The sequence below is a fragment of the Lycium barbarum genome, unplaced genomic scaffold (genome assembly GCF_019175385.1).
Source record: "Lycium barbarum isolate Lr01 unplaced genomic scaffold, ASM1917538v2 unchr_scaffold_56, whole genome shotgun sequence".
Classification (NCBI taxonomy): domain Eukaryota; kingdom Viridiplantae; phylum Streptophyta; class Magnoliopsida; order Solanales; family Solanaceae; genus Lycium; species Lycium barbarum.
Window position 1 is genome coordinate 31,986 of NW_026843508.1, and position 18,015 is coordinate 50,000.

The following is an 18,015-nucleotide window of genomic DNA, read 5'->3' on the forward strand; positions in this document are numbered from 1 at the left end:
ATTCATTGTCCAGCTTTCATTCGCATTTGCAATGGCAAGGAGCAATACTACAGTATAGGAATGTGAAAGTGTTCTACCAGCAAATGCAAACCAATGATTACATAAAGATTTTTGTGATGTTCATTCATCATTGTGAAAAGAGGACCTTTTATAAATATATCATCAGAAATAATTCAATCAGGTCGACGTGAAGATTTTTTTTTTTTTTCATACTTCAAATTGATTGATAGAATTATTGAAAGTGGATGGAGAGAACCTCCAAAGGGTAGAAATTATATAAATTAGATGGAACTCCTGAAGTACGATAACTCCTCCATACCACGCATGAAAATACATCTCTTCATTCAGTCAAATCGTTGCTTCATCCATGTAAACAAGCAACATTTTGAAATCCTCAATGTCTTTTCAACCTGAAGAACTTTTATCCCACTTAGACTCACTTTCTTTTCATCACCATGTAAGATTTAATGTCAGATTTGTGAAAACACATAAATATTCCCAATGATCAGGAGACGAAACTTCTCAGATAAATAATGTGCTGAAAGCCCTAGACTGCAGCCCCCACCATTTTACAGCTTCCAATTTTCTATAGATTGTATTTTGAAGCAATTATTTTACGTGAACATATCTAGAGGGCTATATTCTCAATCATTTTGTTTCCTCCTGACCACCTTCTTATCGTATAACCGCACAAGCTGATGATGTAGGCAAAGGTGCATTCAAACAAATCCGTCTCAAATCCTGTCAAATGTGCTGACTGGTTTTTTCCCTCTTACCAGCAGAAGTGCACTATGTCAAGCAGTACAAGGATCTGTTGTCACTAAGCATATTCGCGTTCTCCACGGGGTACAACAACATACCAAGTGAAATCCCACAAAGTGGGGTTTGGGAAGGGTAGAGTGTACACAGACCTTACCTCTACCTCGGGAGGTAGAGAGGCGTTCTCCACGGGGTGTGCAAATAATTTGGTAGAGGACTAAAGATATTCTACTTAAGTCCAGGGATCAGCCAACACATACAACTCAATATCCGTCTCGGCTATCCCCAAGCTGGCCCAATCTTTTGCTTGGTTCAACATGAGGCAAGCTTCTTTCCCTTGCATACCTCCAACACAACCAAAAATAGGTTCCAACTGAATCAGTCTAAAAACAAGAAACTCTGCATTCGGGAAATGCGTGGTGATGCTCATCTTCTGTGGCTTCACAGCTGAGCAAAAAATCACCATCTAGCATAAGAGATGCTCGCTTCATTTCACATATCAACGCGTCAAGGTTCTCATATATCTCGTTGCATCTTGGATGGGCTTTATCCCCAACAAGGAACATGTGTAGCACAGACTTGATCTCAATCCAGCTACAACCTGGCTCCTTCTTGAGCCCACCATACCTCATCACTTTCCTCATTTCAGCAACTTCTTTCCACATTCCTGCATCAGCATAAATATTTGACAAAAGTATATGAGAAGATGAGTCCTCGGGGTCCAATTGCAAGAGACATTTTGCTGCTTTTTCTGCTACCTCTACATTCCCATGCATCTTACACATACTAAGTAGAGTTCTCCAAATCACATCATCAGCCTCAAAAGGCATGTCTTGAATAAGCTTCAATGCTTCACAAATTTGGCCTGCCCTGCCTAATATGTCAACCATACATGAGTAATGTTCTAATTGAGGATCTAATCCATAGTTATTCGACATTGAATTGAAGTGTTGCAGTCCTTTTTCGACAAGCCCTATATGTGCACAAGCTCTTAGGACTGCAAGAAAAGTTGCATGATTTGGTCTTACATTCTGAAGTTGCATCTTTTCAAAGATCTGTAAAGCCTCTTCTCCAAGACCATGTTGGGCATAGCCACAAACCAGAGCATTCCATGTGACAAAATCCTTTTTTGGTGCTTTCTCAAACATCAACCTGGAATCCTGCATGTTTCCACATTTCGAGTACATATCAACAAGAGTGCTAGTTATGAAAACATCGGATTGCAATTCTTGCTTTATAATTTGAGCATGAATTTGCTTTCCGAGCCCAACAGTAGCTAGATTGGCACAGGTATCAAGAACTGTTGCGAAGGTAAAGTTATCAGGCTTCATTCCCTCTTCCAACAGTTTAGAGAAGAATTTCTGAGCTTCCTCACTTTGTTCACGCAATGAGAAGCCCGATATGATTGCATTCCAAGAAATAATTGTCTGTTCCTCCATTCTCTCGTGAAGTTTCTCTGCCTCTTCTACCTTTTCACATTTGCAGTACATATCTATTACAGCACTCCCAATGAAGCACTCCAATCCCATACCTGATTTTATGATTCTATTGTGAATCACCATGCCAATGTTCAAATCTTGACGAGCTGCACAGGCCTTTAAAACACTACCATAAGTGAATTCATCTGGTTCCATCCTTGACTTAAGCATCCGAAAAAATAGTATCAAAGTTTCATCCTCATGTCCATTCTGCTCGTGAGCTGCAATTATTGCATTCCAAGATACTGCATCTCTTATTTCCATTTCGTCAAACAGACGTCGAGCTTCACATGGTGCTTCACATTTGCCATACATGTCCATAATGGCATTTGCAACACAAACATTGGACAAAAATGGGGTCTTACAAGCAACCCCATGTAGCTGTATTCCCTCTAAATGCCCTTTGAATACTGCACAGGCGCTAAATGCACCGGATAGGCTTATTTCATCAAACCCAAGATAAGACCTCAGCAAAAGCCGGAATAATAATACAGCTTCATATCCTTGATCACCTCGAGCAAACCCAACAATCAAGGCATTATAGGATTGCAAAATATGATTTGGCAACAAGCTGAATACCTTCTTTGCATCAGACAAACTGTTACATTTTGCATACATGTCCAAAGTGGCAGTCGCTACAATGACATCAGACCCAAAATCAGTTTTCAATGCATGACCATGCAATTGAGAACCCAATTTTAAGTCAGATAACCCTGCACAAGACCTGAATACACTAGCATAAGTCGATTGACTCACCCCTACTCCTTCTTTTTGCATATTCTTGAAGAGGTGTAATCCATTGGCAAAATCATTATTTTGAACGGAACCTGCAATCAAAGCGCTCCAAGAAACCCAATTCTTTTCGGGCATCTCATTAAAGAAACATAACGACTCGTCCAATCTCTTACATTTCGAATACATATCCACCATTGCACTCCCTGTCACCACATCAGTAGCAAGACCCAACTTGACCACTAACCCATGCACTTGCACCCCTAACCTAAAATCTTCAATACCCGAACAAGCTTTCAAAATAACAGCAAAAGTTGTTCTGTCAAAACCAATACCATCTCTTCCCATTTCCAAAAAAACTCGAATCGATTTCCAGTAATTACCATTTTGCATATACCCCGAGATCAACGAATTCCAAGAAATTGCATCTCTTTCCGGCATCAAATCAAACATCAATTGCCCCTTCTCCATATCATTAACCATGGAATACCCAAAAATCATGGCATTCCAAGAAACAGTATCTCTCACAGGCATTTTATCAAACACTTTATCGGCATAACCCAAGTTGGAGCATTTTATATACATTTGAATCAAACAATTAGTAACAAAAACAGTGGGTTGAAACCCAGATATTATCATCCGAGCATGGGCTTGTTTGCCTGGTTCTTGAATGCAATGTTTTGCACATTCTTGATATATATGAGAAAAAGTTTTCCTGTAATTTGGGTGCATTTGGTTTGCTGCAAGTGTTGTAAATCCAGGGCAATGTTGCATCCATTTATATCTATGTGTTGATGGAACAACAAGAAATCGAGTTGTCAAGTGTTGGCGAAGAAGGAGACAAGCCATTAATTTTTGAAATCATGCTTTGGCGGGTGTTCCAGGTTCATACTACATGGAGTTTAAAATACTCCGTCCTTGAACAAAGAAAAGAAAGAAATGATGACATTTGCTAACCTAAACTTTCGTTCACTATGAATTTTGCACTCTCTTTTTTAGAATAATAAATTGAAGTGCATATTTGACCATATTCATATTAATTAGTGTACCATTTTAGTGACTTGAAAAATATTGGCTTAATGCATCATGCATGTGCGGCCCCAAACTTATCACTTTTTATTTTTATTTTGACACTTCAATAAGTGTTGCTTCTGTTGAATCTCTGGACTCGTCTTTAAGTGTGTTTATCAAATACAATTCGACTTACATAGTATTTTATCTTCAACGTAGCAACATGCTAGTATATATTCTAATTTAATGATGCCATTTTTTAGTTAAGATCAGCAGCAACTTAGAGGGGAAAAAAGAGTAGCTCTTAATTAAGCCGGCAGTGGAAGAGCAGAACCAGCAGAAACCGACACATCCATGACCTAAAGAATAGCTTGCTACATGTCTAAATTATTACTTCGCCTTCATCTCCAATTTAATTTTTGCCTCTAATAAAAATCAAATTTAGGGGTTTGATAGACACACTTGAAGACGAGTTCGGGGGTTCAATAGAAACAACACGTATTTGGGTGCCAAAATGAAGAAGAAGAAGAAGAAGAAGAAGAACAACAAGAAGAAGAAGAAGAAGAGAGCCACATATGCATTAAGCCAAAAATATTTGTGGAATGAGTAGTTAATTATATAGGTAGCAGTTGACAACTGCTATCTATAAAATTGCATTTCAAAAACTACAAGTTATTTGTGTGTATCTTTCGACAAATGTGACCCATAAATCATGCTTGATATTTGAGATCGCTACTTTTTAAACTTGTGATCGAAAATAAATTTTACATACTTGTAATTATGAATCATCTCGTTAATGTTGAAAACTAGTATATGCATCCGTGCGATGCGCGGATTGTTTAAAAAAAAGAGGAGAGAGATAATAGAAATAGATGTATATGAACAATGTAATAACAAAATTGATTTCTTCTTCATCTCTGACCCATTTCAACTCAATAAAGCATAAACAGTAAATAAAGATAAACTTGACAAAAGTAATCAGCCATGAAAAATCTACAGATGCATTATCACTTTTGTTTTAGCAAAATTTAAAGGAGTATCGTTTGTTTATGCGCCCTCTTTCGGCTATATAGCTGTTATGTGAGAATGTGGTTTGGATCAATTCTCTCCTCATTTTTCCTTTCCTCTCCCATATGCATAATAAACATTTAAGGAAAAAGTTATTTCTTCGGAAAACTTTAGTTTTTCACTTTCTCTAATGGAACTCCTCTTCCTGACCTTCTTTTGGAACTCTTGTGACCAAAATTTTCCACTTAGGCAATCAATTGGTGATTTCAAGATAAAGAATCAAGTGATACTGCCGTAACATGTCCAAATTTTAAGGCAAAAAATTTAAAGAACAAAAAACCTCATAAAAGTAAAATAATGGATAATTGATAGTGATACTCATTGGAATCATTCAATAATTACACTTAAAGATAAAGTATTTCTTTTGAGGTCAAATTGTACCTTAATATTTTGTCATATGAATTTCCAGAATAATAAAATATAAATAAAATTATATTTAAGAAATTTTGTGGGATTATATAACTTTCAGAATAGAAAAATAAATTATCTTTAAATGACTTCTCTTTTGAAAATAAAATACTCATATGGATCGGCTGATCTATTGATTCTCGAGTGAAAACTTCATTGAGTATATATCTTATAATATGAAGATACTTCAAATGAAAAGTTAAAGAGTGCAAAAACAGAAGAAAAATATAGATATCAAACCTGTCTGTCCTCTTTTACCTTTTAGTAATTAGTAGGCGTTTGGCCATGAGTTTTGAAACCATGAAATCATAGTTTCAAACCAGCGTTTGGACATGCGTTTTTACGCATGATTTGAAACAATGGTTTCAAACCCCAAATCATCCAAAAAGGCATGATTTGGGGTTTGAAACCGTGGTTTCAATTTTTTTAAATATAAAATTTAACCCATAAGTTTATATTTTATAAAAAAAGACCCATAAGTTGGTAGATATTTTTAACAATTACCCCCATCAATCATTTACCAATCTCATTAACTTCCACCAAATTTTATTTATGTCTACGAACCTTTTAATTTTGTAAAAAAAGACTCATAGTTTAATTTTATTTATTGAACTAAAATTTGATCAATTGATGTTGTATTTTTAGAAAGGTCTTCTAATATTAATTTTGAGCCGGTTGTTATGAATTAGCGTATTAATTTTGTTATGAACTATGACCTGCTCATTTGGTAAGATTGTATAAGAATTGAGAATGTTTTGGTAGTTTTCACAACTTATGAATTTTTATGTCTATAAGAGAAAATACTCCTTAAAATATCCAAATTGCATGTCCAAACATGGTTTCAAATAATGATTTCAAATCATGTCCAAACGGGCCCTTAGTAATTATCCAATTTTGGTATCGGGTGCTATTACATAGAGGAACTTATTCCTCCAATAGACCAACATATAAAAGCTTACAATATTCAAATATACATAACATATACGTTGCTAAAAATAAACTGATACACTATACAATAAACTATAAATAGTGAACAAACGAATGCCATTCTAGAATGTTGTACCTTATTAATATTTTGATATTTCTTCATTTATTGTTGTTGCAAAATAAATATGAACCTCGATCTACTCTCTCTCTATATATATATATACTATTGCACAACTAAAAGAGCTATCAAAATGATAACCAAAAAAAACTATATACATTAAAGTTTTTGCATGACAGAACATACGAAGCTTATGAAAAATGAAATTTAGAGAGGCAAGACTGAAATAACTGGCCACAAGACTCATATTTTTTTATGCAGAAAAATTAAATTAACACTTAATATCCACTAATCTTTTTTTTTTTTTATATAGATAAGGTATAGTATGTATTTGAAAATGGTAGTATTCCTATTTAAAAAAAAAAAAAATCCTTTAAAAAGCTGGAGCTTGAAGCAATACATAACCATGGACTAATGATTTGCTAATATTATTTATGCAGTGAACTATGAATAGTGAACATGCGATTGTTGTACCTTATTAATATTTTGATAATTCTCCATTTGTACTGTTTGTTACACAAATCTCTGCACTGCAATTCGTCCAAATTTGAAATACCCAAAATTCCAGTTCTTCTAATTACCAATTATTTTGAGCATTCATCACTCTGCGTTTAAGAAATTTCAACAGAATTTTAGAATAAACCCACTTTAAATGAGACAAAAGAAGAAATGAACACAAAACAGAGTATAACCTTTGTAATGTCGTAAAAAATACAGATTCTCTGAATTCTTCAATGTTTGGCTGAAACTTTTGTAGATCCTCGTCCACTTATCATAAAACTAAAGCATGTCCATAACCATCCGCAACTTCAATTCATATCCATCATTTTGCAGAAACTGTCTCTTGAAAACGTTTCGGAAAAAGTAATTACAGAAGAACCAAAAATATGCCTCGATTAAACTGATGGCAACTTGGATGAAACTAAAAAACAATTACAAAAGCATTTATCATTCTCCACTACTAATTGCTTCATACCTCAGTTAATATCAACAACTGCAGCCAAAGAGTAAAGCTCTTCCTTTGCATCTTCATCATTGTTCCTCTTACAAGCCATACAAAGCCTCATCATTTGTTTCACCTTCTTGCACCTTATTTAGTAAATCAGTCCACATCTTATCAAAGTTAAAATGTTATCGATTTTTAAGAAAAATCTTCTACAAAATAAGAGCAACAAAAGATAAGACATACATGCGAGGTATAGCCATACTAAGTAACCTAGAGAGAAGACATCTGATTGTTGTAAAAAAATCAGAGTTTTTGGACTAAAGTAGCACTTGTAACTATGTGTTGAGTTGTGGGAGTGATTGTATGTGATAATGCACGAGAGAAGTGGGGAAAGGGTAGGGGAAGATCCACCCTTTGGGGTGGGGGTGGCATGGCACCCCCTAGATTAATAATTTTTTTATATACTTATGTTGTAATTTGCTTAAATTAGGTGAAATATTTGATCCTGCCACCCTCAGTCGTAAATTAGACAAAGATGTCACGGCTTGTAGACACACTTGAAGACGAGTTCAGGAGTTCAATAGGAACAACACGTATTTAGGTGCCAAAATGAAGAAGAAAAAAGGATAGGGCAAATTTAGAGGGCCGCATATGCATTAAGCCAAAACTATTTGTGGAATGAGTAGTTAATGATATACGTAGCTGTTGGCAACTACTTCTATAAAATTGCATTTCAAAAACTGCAAGTTATTTGTGTGTATCTTTCGACAAATGTGAACCATAAATCATGCTTGATATTTGAGATCGCTACTTTTTAAACTTGTGATCGAAAATAAATTTTACATACTTGTAATTATGAATCATCTCATTAATGTTGAAAATAAGAAATTTAAATTAAATTATTTATAAATATAAAAAAGTGACATTTTTTTTTTGACAAAAAAAAAAAGTGTGCCACACGAATTGATTCAAAGGGAGTAATTCTTTTTTACTTCATAATCTGACGGACTACACTCCAGTTTATAGTTGACAGCTCTCTCTTTTTTCAGCCACAACTTTATCGTGGAACATAAAAAATGTGGTTTCTAGTTATGTAACTTGTAATTTTTAAAAATATTTACAAATTAATGAACAGATAATGACAAAATTTAGAATGTCTGACACTTTTAGTCCGAACTCCTTTCCTTTTCACCCTTGAATTCCATAGAGCCTTAAAGAGAAATTTCTTCGGACAACAAGAGAAACAATTTGCAATTGCATCATTTATATATCCAATTCAAATCAAATAAATCTTCCTACCATTTGTCATTCATGGTATGTCATTATTGTTCGTACCACAAGAACAGAAGTCAATCTAGGATTTCTAGAATATGAGTTCACCATTAAAATAAAGAAGACAAAAATGCATTAAGCGGACTTGATCTCTAGTCCTCTAGGTAAATAATTCAAATTTCAACCCAGTGTATTATTTAGCTTTTTTATAGCATGGATTCCAGCAGGTAGTATTATACTAATTTTAGAAAATATATACCTAAAATCGCCTCTGCACAAGAAGCCAAAAGGTTACCATCATAGTGCACATCTACTTCACAAACATTTTCTTATAATTCGAACCATGTCGGATCAAAGTTTAGGCAATATGTCGGAAGTACGTATTACAGTTCAAGTTTCAGGTCATTTCCTTAAGTTTGAACTGCGATAACTTAAATTGTCCTAAAGTTTTAAAAGAAACGAGTCTTTACCTATATCAGTGTCTGAAATGCATGCAGACTTGAAAAAAAAAAATATAGATAGTGGATGAATAATACGAGACTTGAAATAAATACCCATAGATAGTTCATATCTGGCATTTGAACCTGGAATCCTCCAATTTTCTACAAGAAATCATTTCCAATGATCGCCTTGGACAAACTAAAAAGGAGATTGTTTTGTTCTTCCATCAAATCTACTCCCTCCATCCCATATTACTTATCCACTTTTTCCTTTACACACTCCTTAAAAAATCATAAATACTGATGTATTTTTACTACCTTACTTTATCCTCTCCAATAAATGCCTCTATAATTTCAAGCAAACTAATTATTAAGGATAGGATGAGAAAGATAAATCAATTCAATTTTGTAATTTGACAAATAATTTTGGACAGATATTTTTAATAATGTGGACAATTAATTTTCAGACAGATATTTTTAATAATGTGGACAAGTAATATAGGACGCAGAGAGTAAGTCCATGTTACTATAAATATATGTCCCAAACTACTTGTCTATTTACAAAATCAAGATAAAATTAACTAAATTTTTCCTATTTTGCCCTTAACATTAATTGTTTTTAAAGTAACCAATACTCTCTCCGTTCACTTTTCCTTGTCCAGTATTCCAAAAATAAATTTTCACTTTTACTTGTCACCTTTAGCATATCAAGAGAAGATAATTTTATTTTTCCTATTTGACCCATAATATTAATTACTCACTTCAAATTATTTTTCAAATCCAATAAAAATATGCACTAATTAATATGGACACATTAATAATTATGCACTTCATTTATTTCTTAAACAACATAAAAAATCTAAAATGAACAGAGGGAGCATTTATTAGAGTGCAATTAATTGGAGAGATAAAGGTAATGTAATAAAACTACACATTTATTTATGAAAAGACATGTAAAATGAAAATTGGCCAAGTAATATGAGATGAGTACTAGTTAAACTGAATACGAGACTCTTATTAACAACTTTTAGCAGAAAAATTGTCGTACATCAGTACTAGGAGACTGTTTGGATGGGCTTACGCCTATAAACTGTTTTCAGCTTATAAGCTAAAAAAAATAAGTTGGGGTAGTCTAACTTATTTTTTTTTGGCTTATAAGCTGAAAAATAAGCTACTTTAAATAAGTTAAGTCAAATGAGCCTAATTATTTTTTTGAGCTTCTTTTAAGCACAAAATGACTTTAAGCTGACCAGCCAAACACTCAAAAAAGCTGAAAACAGCTTATAAGCAACTTATAAGCCAATCCAAACGGGCTCTAGGACGACTCAAGGACTGTCATTCGTACACAAAAAAACAAAAAACTAAAGATAACAGATTTAAAGAACAAAAAACGAGACGTATTCTCTAAGCATAACAAAAGATGACAATTGAGAAATAATAGCAAAAATATCAATTGAGAAATAATAGCAAAAATACCAAAAAGAACTTCTGGGAGAAGACAGCAGGACAACTGAGGCAGATAATAAAACAACATTCAACACAAATATCAAGCAGCTGGAAATGACAAGTGAAAAGATGTTGCCCAGAAATGAATCCAACAACTCATCCCAAAGGCGATAATAAGTTGGCAAGGTTATCCTTGCAAGTGGCACCATTGATCAACATAAAACATTCCATGCCAGATTTATAAGGCTGAGTGAGAGTATAAAAATCTAGTACATTCGCAAACTGGTAAATTATCATTCTACAGAGCATGCAAAACTGAGATCTCAATAAAGAAGCAAAAACAGAGTATAACAAGAACATAAGCAACAATAATATTTCAGGATTCTTGCACTGCCGTTTACTCATCATCCGAATCATCGTCGTCATTTCCAGCAGCTGAATTCAAAGCATTCAGTCTCTCAATCAACTTAGCCTTCCTTTCCTCATATGTCAGCTTCTTCAGATTGTACCTGCAAAAGTATCCAAAAATGAATATGCAGAAAAGGGAGCACAGACAGGAAAAGAGAACATAATTTCCTAAAACCACTAATAATTTAGGGTTATATTAAGACAGACAATTTTAGCATATTAGTTGCTGCAGTCAGAAGACATGCTATAGTTTTTCCTACATGGCATTCTAGAAATGAAGAATCTAGACTAGCACCAAATGCGTATTCAATGAGAAAGAGGATTTGAAAATCCTTAACCCCAACTCACACAGTAAAATGCTTGAGAACTACAACACATGCCAACTCAAGCTTGAAATAATTATATAATACAAATATGAAACACAAAAGATGAAATCGAGTTAATCAGCCTAAAGACAATTTCAGACCTCTTGTGCTGTTTAGGAGGCTGCTTGTCAGATTTCTTTTGACTTGGATCAGCACGTATGGCAGCATGAACCTTCTTGTACGTCTCCTCTAGGCCATCGGGCTCAAGACCATTTTTGATGTACTCACTGAACTGTGACTGATATTTCTCCGGTTCATCTTCAATTAGAGTCTACAGACAGAAGGAGAAGTTTAGCACTATAGACATTGGGTGTACCTAGATGAATCCAATAACCATTCTATTTACCTTCATATATGTAGCAACATGGCCACCATATATGTACTTGCGGTGTACATCAGCATCAAGTTGCTTAGAATCCTTGCTGAATCCAGCAAACCTCTTCTCACTGTGAGGAATATCAAGTCCACCGTCCAACGCACCCTAAATCCCACCAGCAAAGAATTGCGTTTATGTTTAAAACATTGGCAAGGTCATAAGGGGAGACTCCAATAAACTTGAAAAAGACCACATTATTAAAGCACCAGACCCTTTGATTTCCTCGGACAATTGCAATCAGGGTCTCATACTGCCATATTTAAGCAAGTGGCTCGTTGGCTCATTCCTAAAAGATCGACACCTTTAGATAATTGGGAACTCTTTAACCTAAAGATTCATTTTACCGTTAATGACATGATCTCATACGAGCGATAAGGCATTTCACATACCACAAGATATTGAGGGTACTTGCGGTATGCTATGTACCATTTGCTCAAGTGTCAAGAAGTCTTCATTTGCTACAACTTTATCCCCAGTCAAGCATCGACATATAAAATGAAATGGAGGATAGCAATCTTGCAATGCAGTTTAGACAGAGACTAAGTGATGCAGCACCAATACCAAAAGCAGGATTATACCTTGAGAGCACCAAAAACACGATTTCCTGTAGTAGTCCTTAAAAGGCCAACATCCAAGAGAGCACGGAAAGGCCTCCTGCTTTCAGCAGGTTCAACAGAGTAATCTTCTCCATTGACCTGTAACGATTTGAAAAATCAGTTAACAAATAAAAGCTACTACTATAAACCGGACAAAACACCCAAAACCCTATAATACATCCAATTACCTCGAGGTTCCCTTCATACTCCTCGTCCATTTCAAGCTTTTTGAGAACTCTCCGTGCCAATAGAAGTCCAGTGCAGTAGGCTAACATTGAATATACATGAGTTAACAGTTCAATAAGAACTACAGAACTTCAAGTGAGATAACCAAACAAATAGAATAGCTCGTGTGAAAGTACCAGCAGCATAATTTGTCAGACCAACTTTAAGGCCATAGCGAGGCAGCTCGTTAGCATAAGCAGAAGCAAGAATCATATCACCAGCAATACTAGCCGACACAATTTGTGCAATTATGTCCCTATTAGTCTGGAAAAAATGTTAAGGAAGCAAAGTGAAGCTATTGTGCCCATAACTCCAACCCTACAGATCGACCTGACCCACAATATAGATTCATGTTGATCCTAATTACCACCATCAATCATGTGATACACATTTACTGTGACAATTTTGTGAGCCAAGCATGGAATATTAAATGGGCAACACATGTCAAATCAATAAACAAAATCCCTCAGCCAAGCATGGCATATTAAATGGGCAACACATGTCAAATCAATAAACAAAATCCCAAGAGGAAGCCATCCCATGTAAGTAATATTTCAAAAGTAAAGCATAAGTATTAGGATACAAATCGGACAACCAAACGATACTTTGGAGTGTTGTACTTATTTTTGTCCTGATTGATCAAGCGATTCCTGGCTCTATAGTCTGTTTTCCCCTCTGCAAGATAGTAAAGATTCGATAATAATCAGATCATGAATTGCAAAGTTTGAACAAAACAAAAGGGATTAAAGGAATATAAGCTATACCTCTCCTTCTCTTGAATTTAACCTGGTAACGCTTAAAATAAGCCCTTGTCTTCTGGACTTTGATGAAAGCCTGCAGCATATTTATTAACAGTGTCAAGCACAAGAACATGCATCAGAACGCTTTGTTGTGTTGGTGCATTCACATTAAATATGGTTTTTCTTAATAATCCTTTTAATTTGTTTAGGATTTATTTGTTGGTGGAAAATGCAGAAATTTTTTAGTATAATATAAACCCTAATTGGTTTTAGAAGACAAAAAATTAAGTGCAGCATGAGTCAAGATAGAAAGCAATAAATATCAATGATTCATCTCAGATATCTCAATAAGTTTTGGATTAATGTATATTTGATGTTTTATCAACTGTCTACTTTTTGTAGGTAACATAGCTGAAATAATAGTAAAGCTCCAAAATGCCACAAACTGAAAGAGACATCAGAACATCATTAAAGATTCATTTTTTAATGTTATCACTTATCAATGAAACCAATAAAATCATTTCTATGTTGTCAGCATAACAAATCAAATGAAATAATGAGAGCTGCATATTTTCTGACGACTATATGGTAATAACATTGCACCTATATACCAATCCTTACTGATTAAGACAAGATCCTTAGAGATTTGTGAATATGTGTAGCTATAAGAGTGAGTAGTAATATATGTTGTTATTTTAGTATTGTTATACGCACTGAATATTTATTATTACAGTAAATTTCTACGAGTTCATTCTCAAAAATTTATAATCTCTAGTTAACTAAACACTGACACAATAACTCGTACAAAGAGGGAAAAAAGCTTAGCATAAGCAGAGAAAAAAGCATATAAACCGTTAAGTTACGGAGATACGATGAAGAAATATACAAGTCGATTCACTAAAACATAAATGTAGCACATTCATCTCTTTCTCTTCCAAATATCGACTACTAAAACAACAACGAAGCATTGCAAGTGTAAAACAAAACCAAAAAATACAATACGGAACTTAAATTAGTGAATCTCACCATTGTTTAGCCTCAACAGGCGGCCGTAAGTAAGGAAGGAATGAGATAAACCTAATGGGAGAAAAGCAACTGACCTAACTTTTATACTTCACTAAAACCCTAGTCCAGCCCATGTTTTTGTTTTTACCTTTCTGGAGAAAATGGTCACTTATTTCTGGTGGTAGGTTCAAAATAGTCCCTTGGGTATCAACTGAGCCGTTTTGGTCCTTGAATTTTGGCTGAAGTGAGCACTTTTGGTCTCTGTTTACCAAATCTTGATTTTTAAATTTAACCGGAAATTGCTCAGACTCTTAAAATAGATCATAAATAACATAAACTACAAAATATGTAGGGTGAATCACTAAATTGATTAAATGACCTTTACAAAATATAACAGATCGCTTTTGTGTTATGTCAGAATTGTCCATGTATACATAGGGTCATATACCTCTATTCATTTTTTGTAAAAACCCACCTCAAAATATGTACTTACAAAAGTAAGTTTCCGTTAAATATTTTCATTTTCACAAGTTCTGATTAAGTTTCACAATCAAATTTTGGTAAAATATTGATGGAGACCAAAAGTGTTCACTTTTAAGTTTTGAGACCTTTAAGGACCAAACATGCCCAGTTGATGTTTAAGAGACTATGTTGAACCTACGATCAAAGACAAGGAACATTTTTGTCATTTTCTCAACCTGTTTGCCCCTTTTATATTTTGACTATGTTCCATTAAATTTTTTAAAGAACTTAAAATCAAATTCTAGTTTAATACTTCACCGAACTTCCTTTATCACACTTCTCTTCGGGAAAATTGTTGCACACTAATTTTTTTTTTCAACCGCATCTAATACAAGTTGCGAGGTGGTAGACAAAATATGTATTGAGCTAAAAAATAAATTGACCAAAAATTTTCTCACCTTGCTTTAAAATAAGGAAAATTTACTTGTCATATCTACCTCTAAGAGGTATTTATTGATAATACCTACTATTTAATTCATTTATATTTTGTAGCTACTGTGATTTCCTAATTTACATATCGTAGTTATACCAAATACATAGAGTTATTCCACCGTATTAAGCTTCTCCCTCACCTCTCTCACTCAATTCCCTCTCTCTTCAGACCCATTCTCCTCTTTGTTATCCTCTGTCTCCACTGAAAAACCCTATCCCCAAATCAGAAAGACCTAATTTCCACTCTCTCTCTCTTCTCTCTACCTCAATATTCATCATGGCTAAGAAGCGAAAAACCAAAGCTTCCGAGTCCACACAACAACAAGTTGAAGAACCCCAAGACATTAAACAAGAACCAGATGTTAAACAAGAAGAATACGAAAACGATGTCATATAAGAAGAAACAGTACATGAAGAAGACAGAGATAACCAGATCCCGAAGACGAGAACCGTAAAGCTGCGGTGATGAATTCGCCACCGCCACCATCTAGTCACTAACGGAAATTCTTCCTCCAGTGAGCAAATCTTTGAAGGATTGGATCTGAGGCTAGTATTTGTTTTTTTAGGAGTGGAGACAATCTCAAATTGAGCAAATACACCTGCTCGTTATTCTCCTTCTTGTACAGTCAGACCTCTCTATAATGGCACCCGCATATAACACCACCTCTGTATAATAGCTAAGATTTTTCGGAACTGATTTTTTATATTATATTTTACTTCTGTATAACAACATTTCACCTATAACAACAACAGCCAACTTTATAGCAGTACGCTCTTTGTAAAATTACCCCCCATATAACAGCTATAATATTTTTTTGGTAATATAATAATTAACCATCTTTATAAAAATAGAATATCTATGATTACCAATAATAAGAGTAGAAATTTTGACCAAATATTTGATCATTTAATACACTATTTATGACAAAAAATATCATATGAATATATATATATATATATATATATATATATATATATATATATATATATATATATATTCATCATTAAATGATTTTTCCTTCGTTATACAAAGTGTGATTAAGCTTAGAATTTGACAATTAAAAATAAAAATTAGATTTTATGCATCTTTTTTGCATATAACAGCGAAGTATTATTTAAATGTCAATGTTGTTATAGGTGTATAACAGTCATTCTCTATAACAGCTGAAAAATTTCGAACCCAACCATGCTGTTACAGAGAGGTTTGACTGTATCTCGAGCTAAAAAAATTTATTTTTAGCTCGAGATGAGCATTTTATTGATTAAAATCTATAATAAAAAAACACAAAAAGAGAGCTGCTGAAAAGTAAAGAAAGGGGAAAAAAGCAGAAAGAAAAAGGACAGTAAATGCAAAAATTATTTGAATTCATAAATTTGCTCGAGCATGTCTCTCTCTGTTTTTTGGCGGTTCGATGTTCTCGATTCAACTGGAATCTCCTCTTTTCTGTAATCTAACCCTTCATCAACTTTGCTGGCATCTTATGGATTTTGCTCAAGCTCTTCCGTCTTTTTCCTCACCCAAAGTATCTTATTTGTCACTTTTCTGATTCTCAGCTGGTGCGGAGAAAATCCGACCCTTCATCAATTATGTTGGCATCTTATTGTTCTTGTTTACTGTTGCTGATATTGGTTTGTGCTTTACGAAAATCATGTTTTCTAGTTCAAATCGTGGTAGATCTGGTATTTGTATGAGCTGAATATCCTCACAAGACCTGACTCGTTCTTGATTTGTTTTCTTGGTGCTTGCTTCTTGCATGCTTAATTCCACTAAAGGGTAAAAAGCTTTAGATACCCTATTGTTCCGATCCACAACAATATAATTTTAACACAAATTTTAGCTAGCTCTCCATATAATAACATTGAGGGAGAAATAATTGTAAAAAGTATTTTCATCAAGTATCATAAACTTTTCAAGTAAATGAAAAATAAATACAAAACTTCATAATAACAAATGGATGAATCTTCAATACATAAACGATAAAGCAAAAACAAAGTATATTAGAAGAAACACAATTATCAAGAGGTGTACTATTTGAGTTTTTTGGTTATACGTTGAAACAAGCTGCACAAAAATTTAACATACCATAAGGGCCAATAATTGCATGAGAGCTAGACGAATGAACTTTCTCGGGCGTTATTTTAAAAAAAAATCCAGAAGAACACAAAAGCAAAAACTGTCCAAAAATAAAGAAAAGAAAAAAGGAAAGTAAATGCAACAAAAAAGTATTTGAATCCCTGAATTTTCTAGAGCATCTCTCTCTCTCTCTCTCTCTCTCTCTCTCTCTCTCTCGACGGTCTGATGTTCTTGATTCAGCTAGATTATCTACATCTCTGTATAGATCTTGTTGTGCATACGCTCTCATTGCTGTTGTTGAGGTCACATATGATAGATTTGAATTCGATATGTGAAATGACCTCCACGATGTTCTTCGCAGCTCATGCGATACGAAACTTTTGAGTATGTTTTCACTTTTGATTCCTCCATGTCTTTGTAATGCAATTTATCACTATTAATGAAACCCATAAAAGAAACTAAGTTGCTCCAACTAATTGAGCTTAGATTTTTTTTTTGAAAGATCAATAAAATAAATAACTTTACTAAGAACTAGATTAGGGGGGTTTCAAGCGGGGACGAAACTTTACCCGAAAGGACAAGATCTAGTTTTCTCAGAGATTCAACTCCATGACAATGGTTTTGACGGCATCTTGTGAGATTTTGAGATGCGCAAAAAGTGAATCAA

General features: G+C 34.1%; 2 protein-coding genes across 2 annotated transcripts; both read right to left on the reverse strand.

Annotated features, from left to right (window-relative positions):
- Positions 1–144: 144 nt before the first annotated feature.
- Positions 145–4,067, reverse strand: LOC132625735 (pentatricopeptide repeat-containing protein At3g02330, mitochondrial). The gene has a single exon (XM_060340323.1). It carries the CDS (start codon positions 3,816–3,818, stop codon positions 1,143–1,145), a length of 2,676 nt encoding a protein of 891 aa, XP_060196306.1. The 5' UTR covers positions 3,819–4,067; the 3' UTR covers positions 145–1,142.
- Positions 4,068–10,817: 6,750 nt separating this feature from the next.
- Positions 10,818–14,471, reverse strand: LOC132625738 (large ribosomal subunit protein uL18-like). The gene is made up of 9 exons (XM_060340329.1): positions 14,342–14,471; positions 13,340–13,409; positions 13,159–13,250; positions 12,713–12,839; positions 12,539–12,618; positions 12,333–12,449; positions 11,725–11,859; positions 11,480–11,649; positions 10,818–11,114 (listed from the first exon to the last, which is right to left on the reverse strand). Exons 1-9 carry the CDS (start codon positions 14,342–14,344, stop codon positions 11,003–11,005), a joined length of 906 nt encoding a protein of 301 aa, XP_060196312.1. The 5' UTR covers positions 14,345–14,471; the 3' UTR covers positions 10,818–11,002.
- Positions 14,472–18,015: the final 3,544 nt, after the last annotated feature.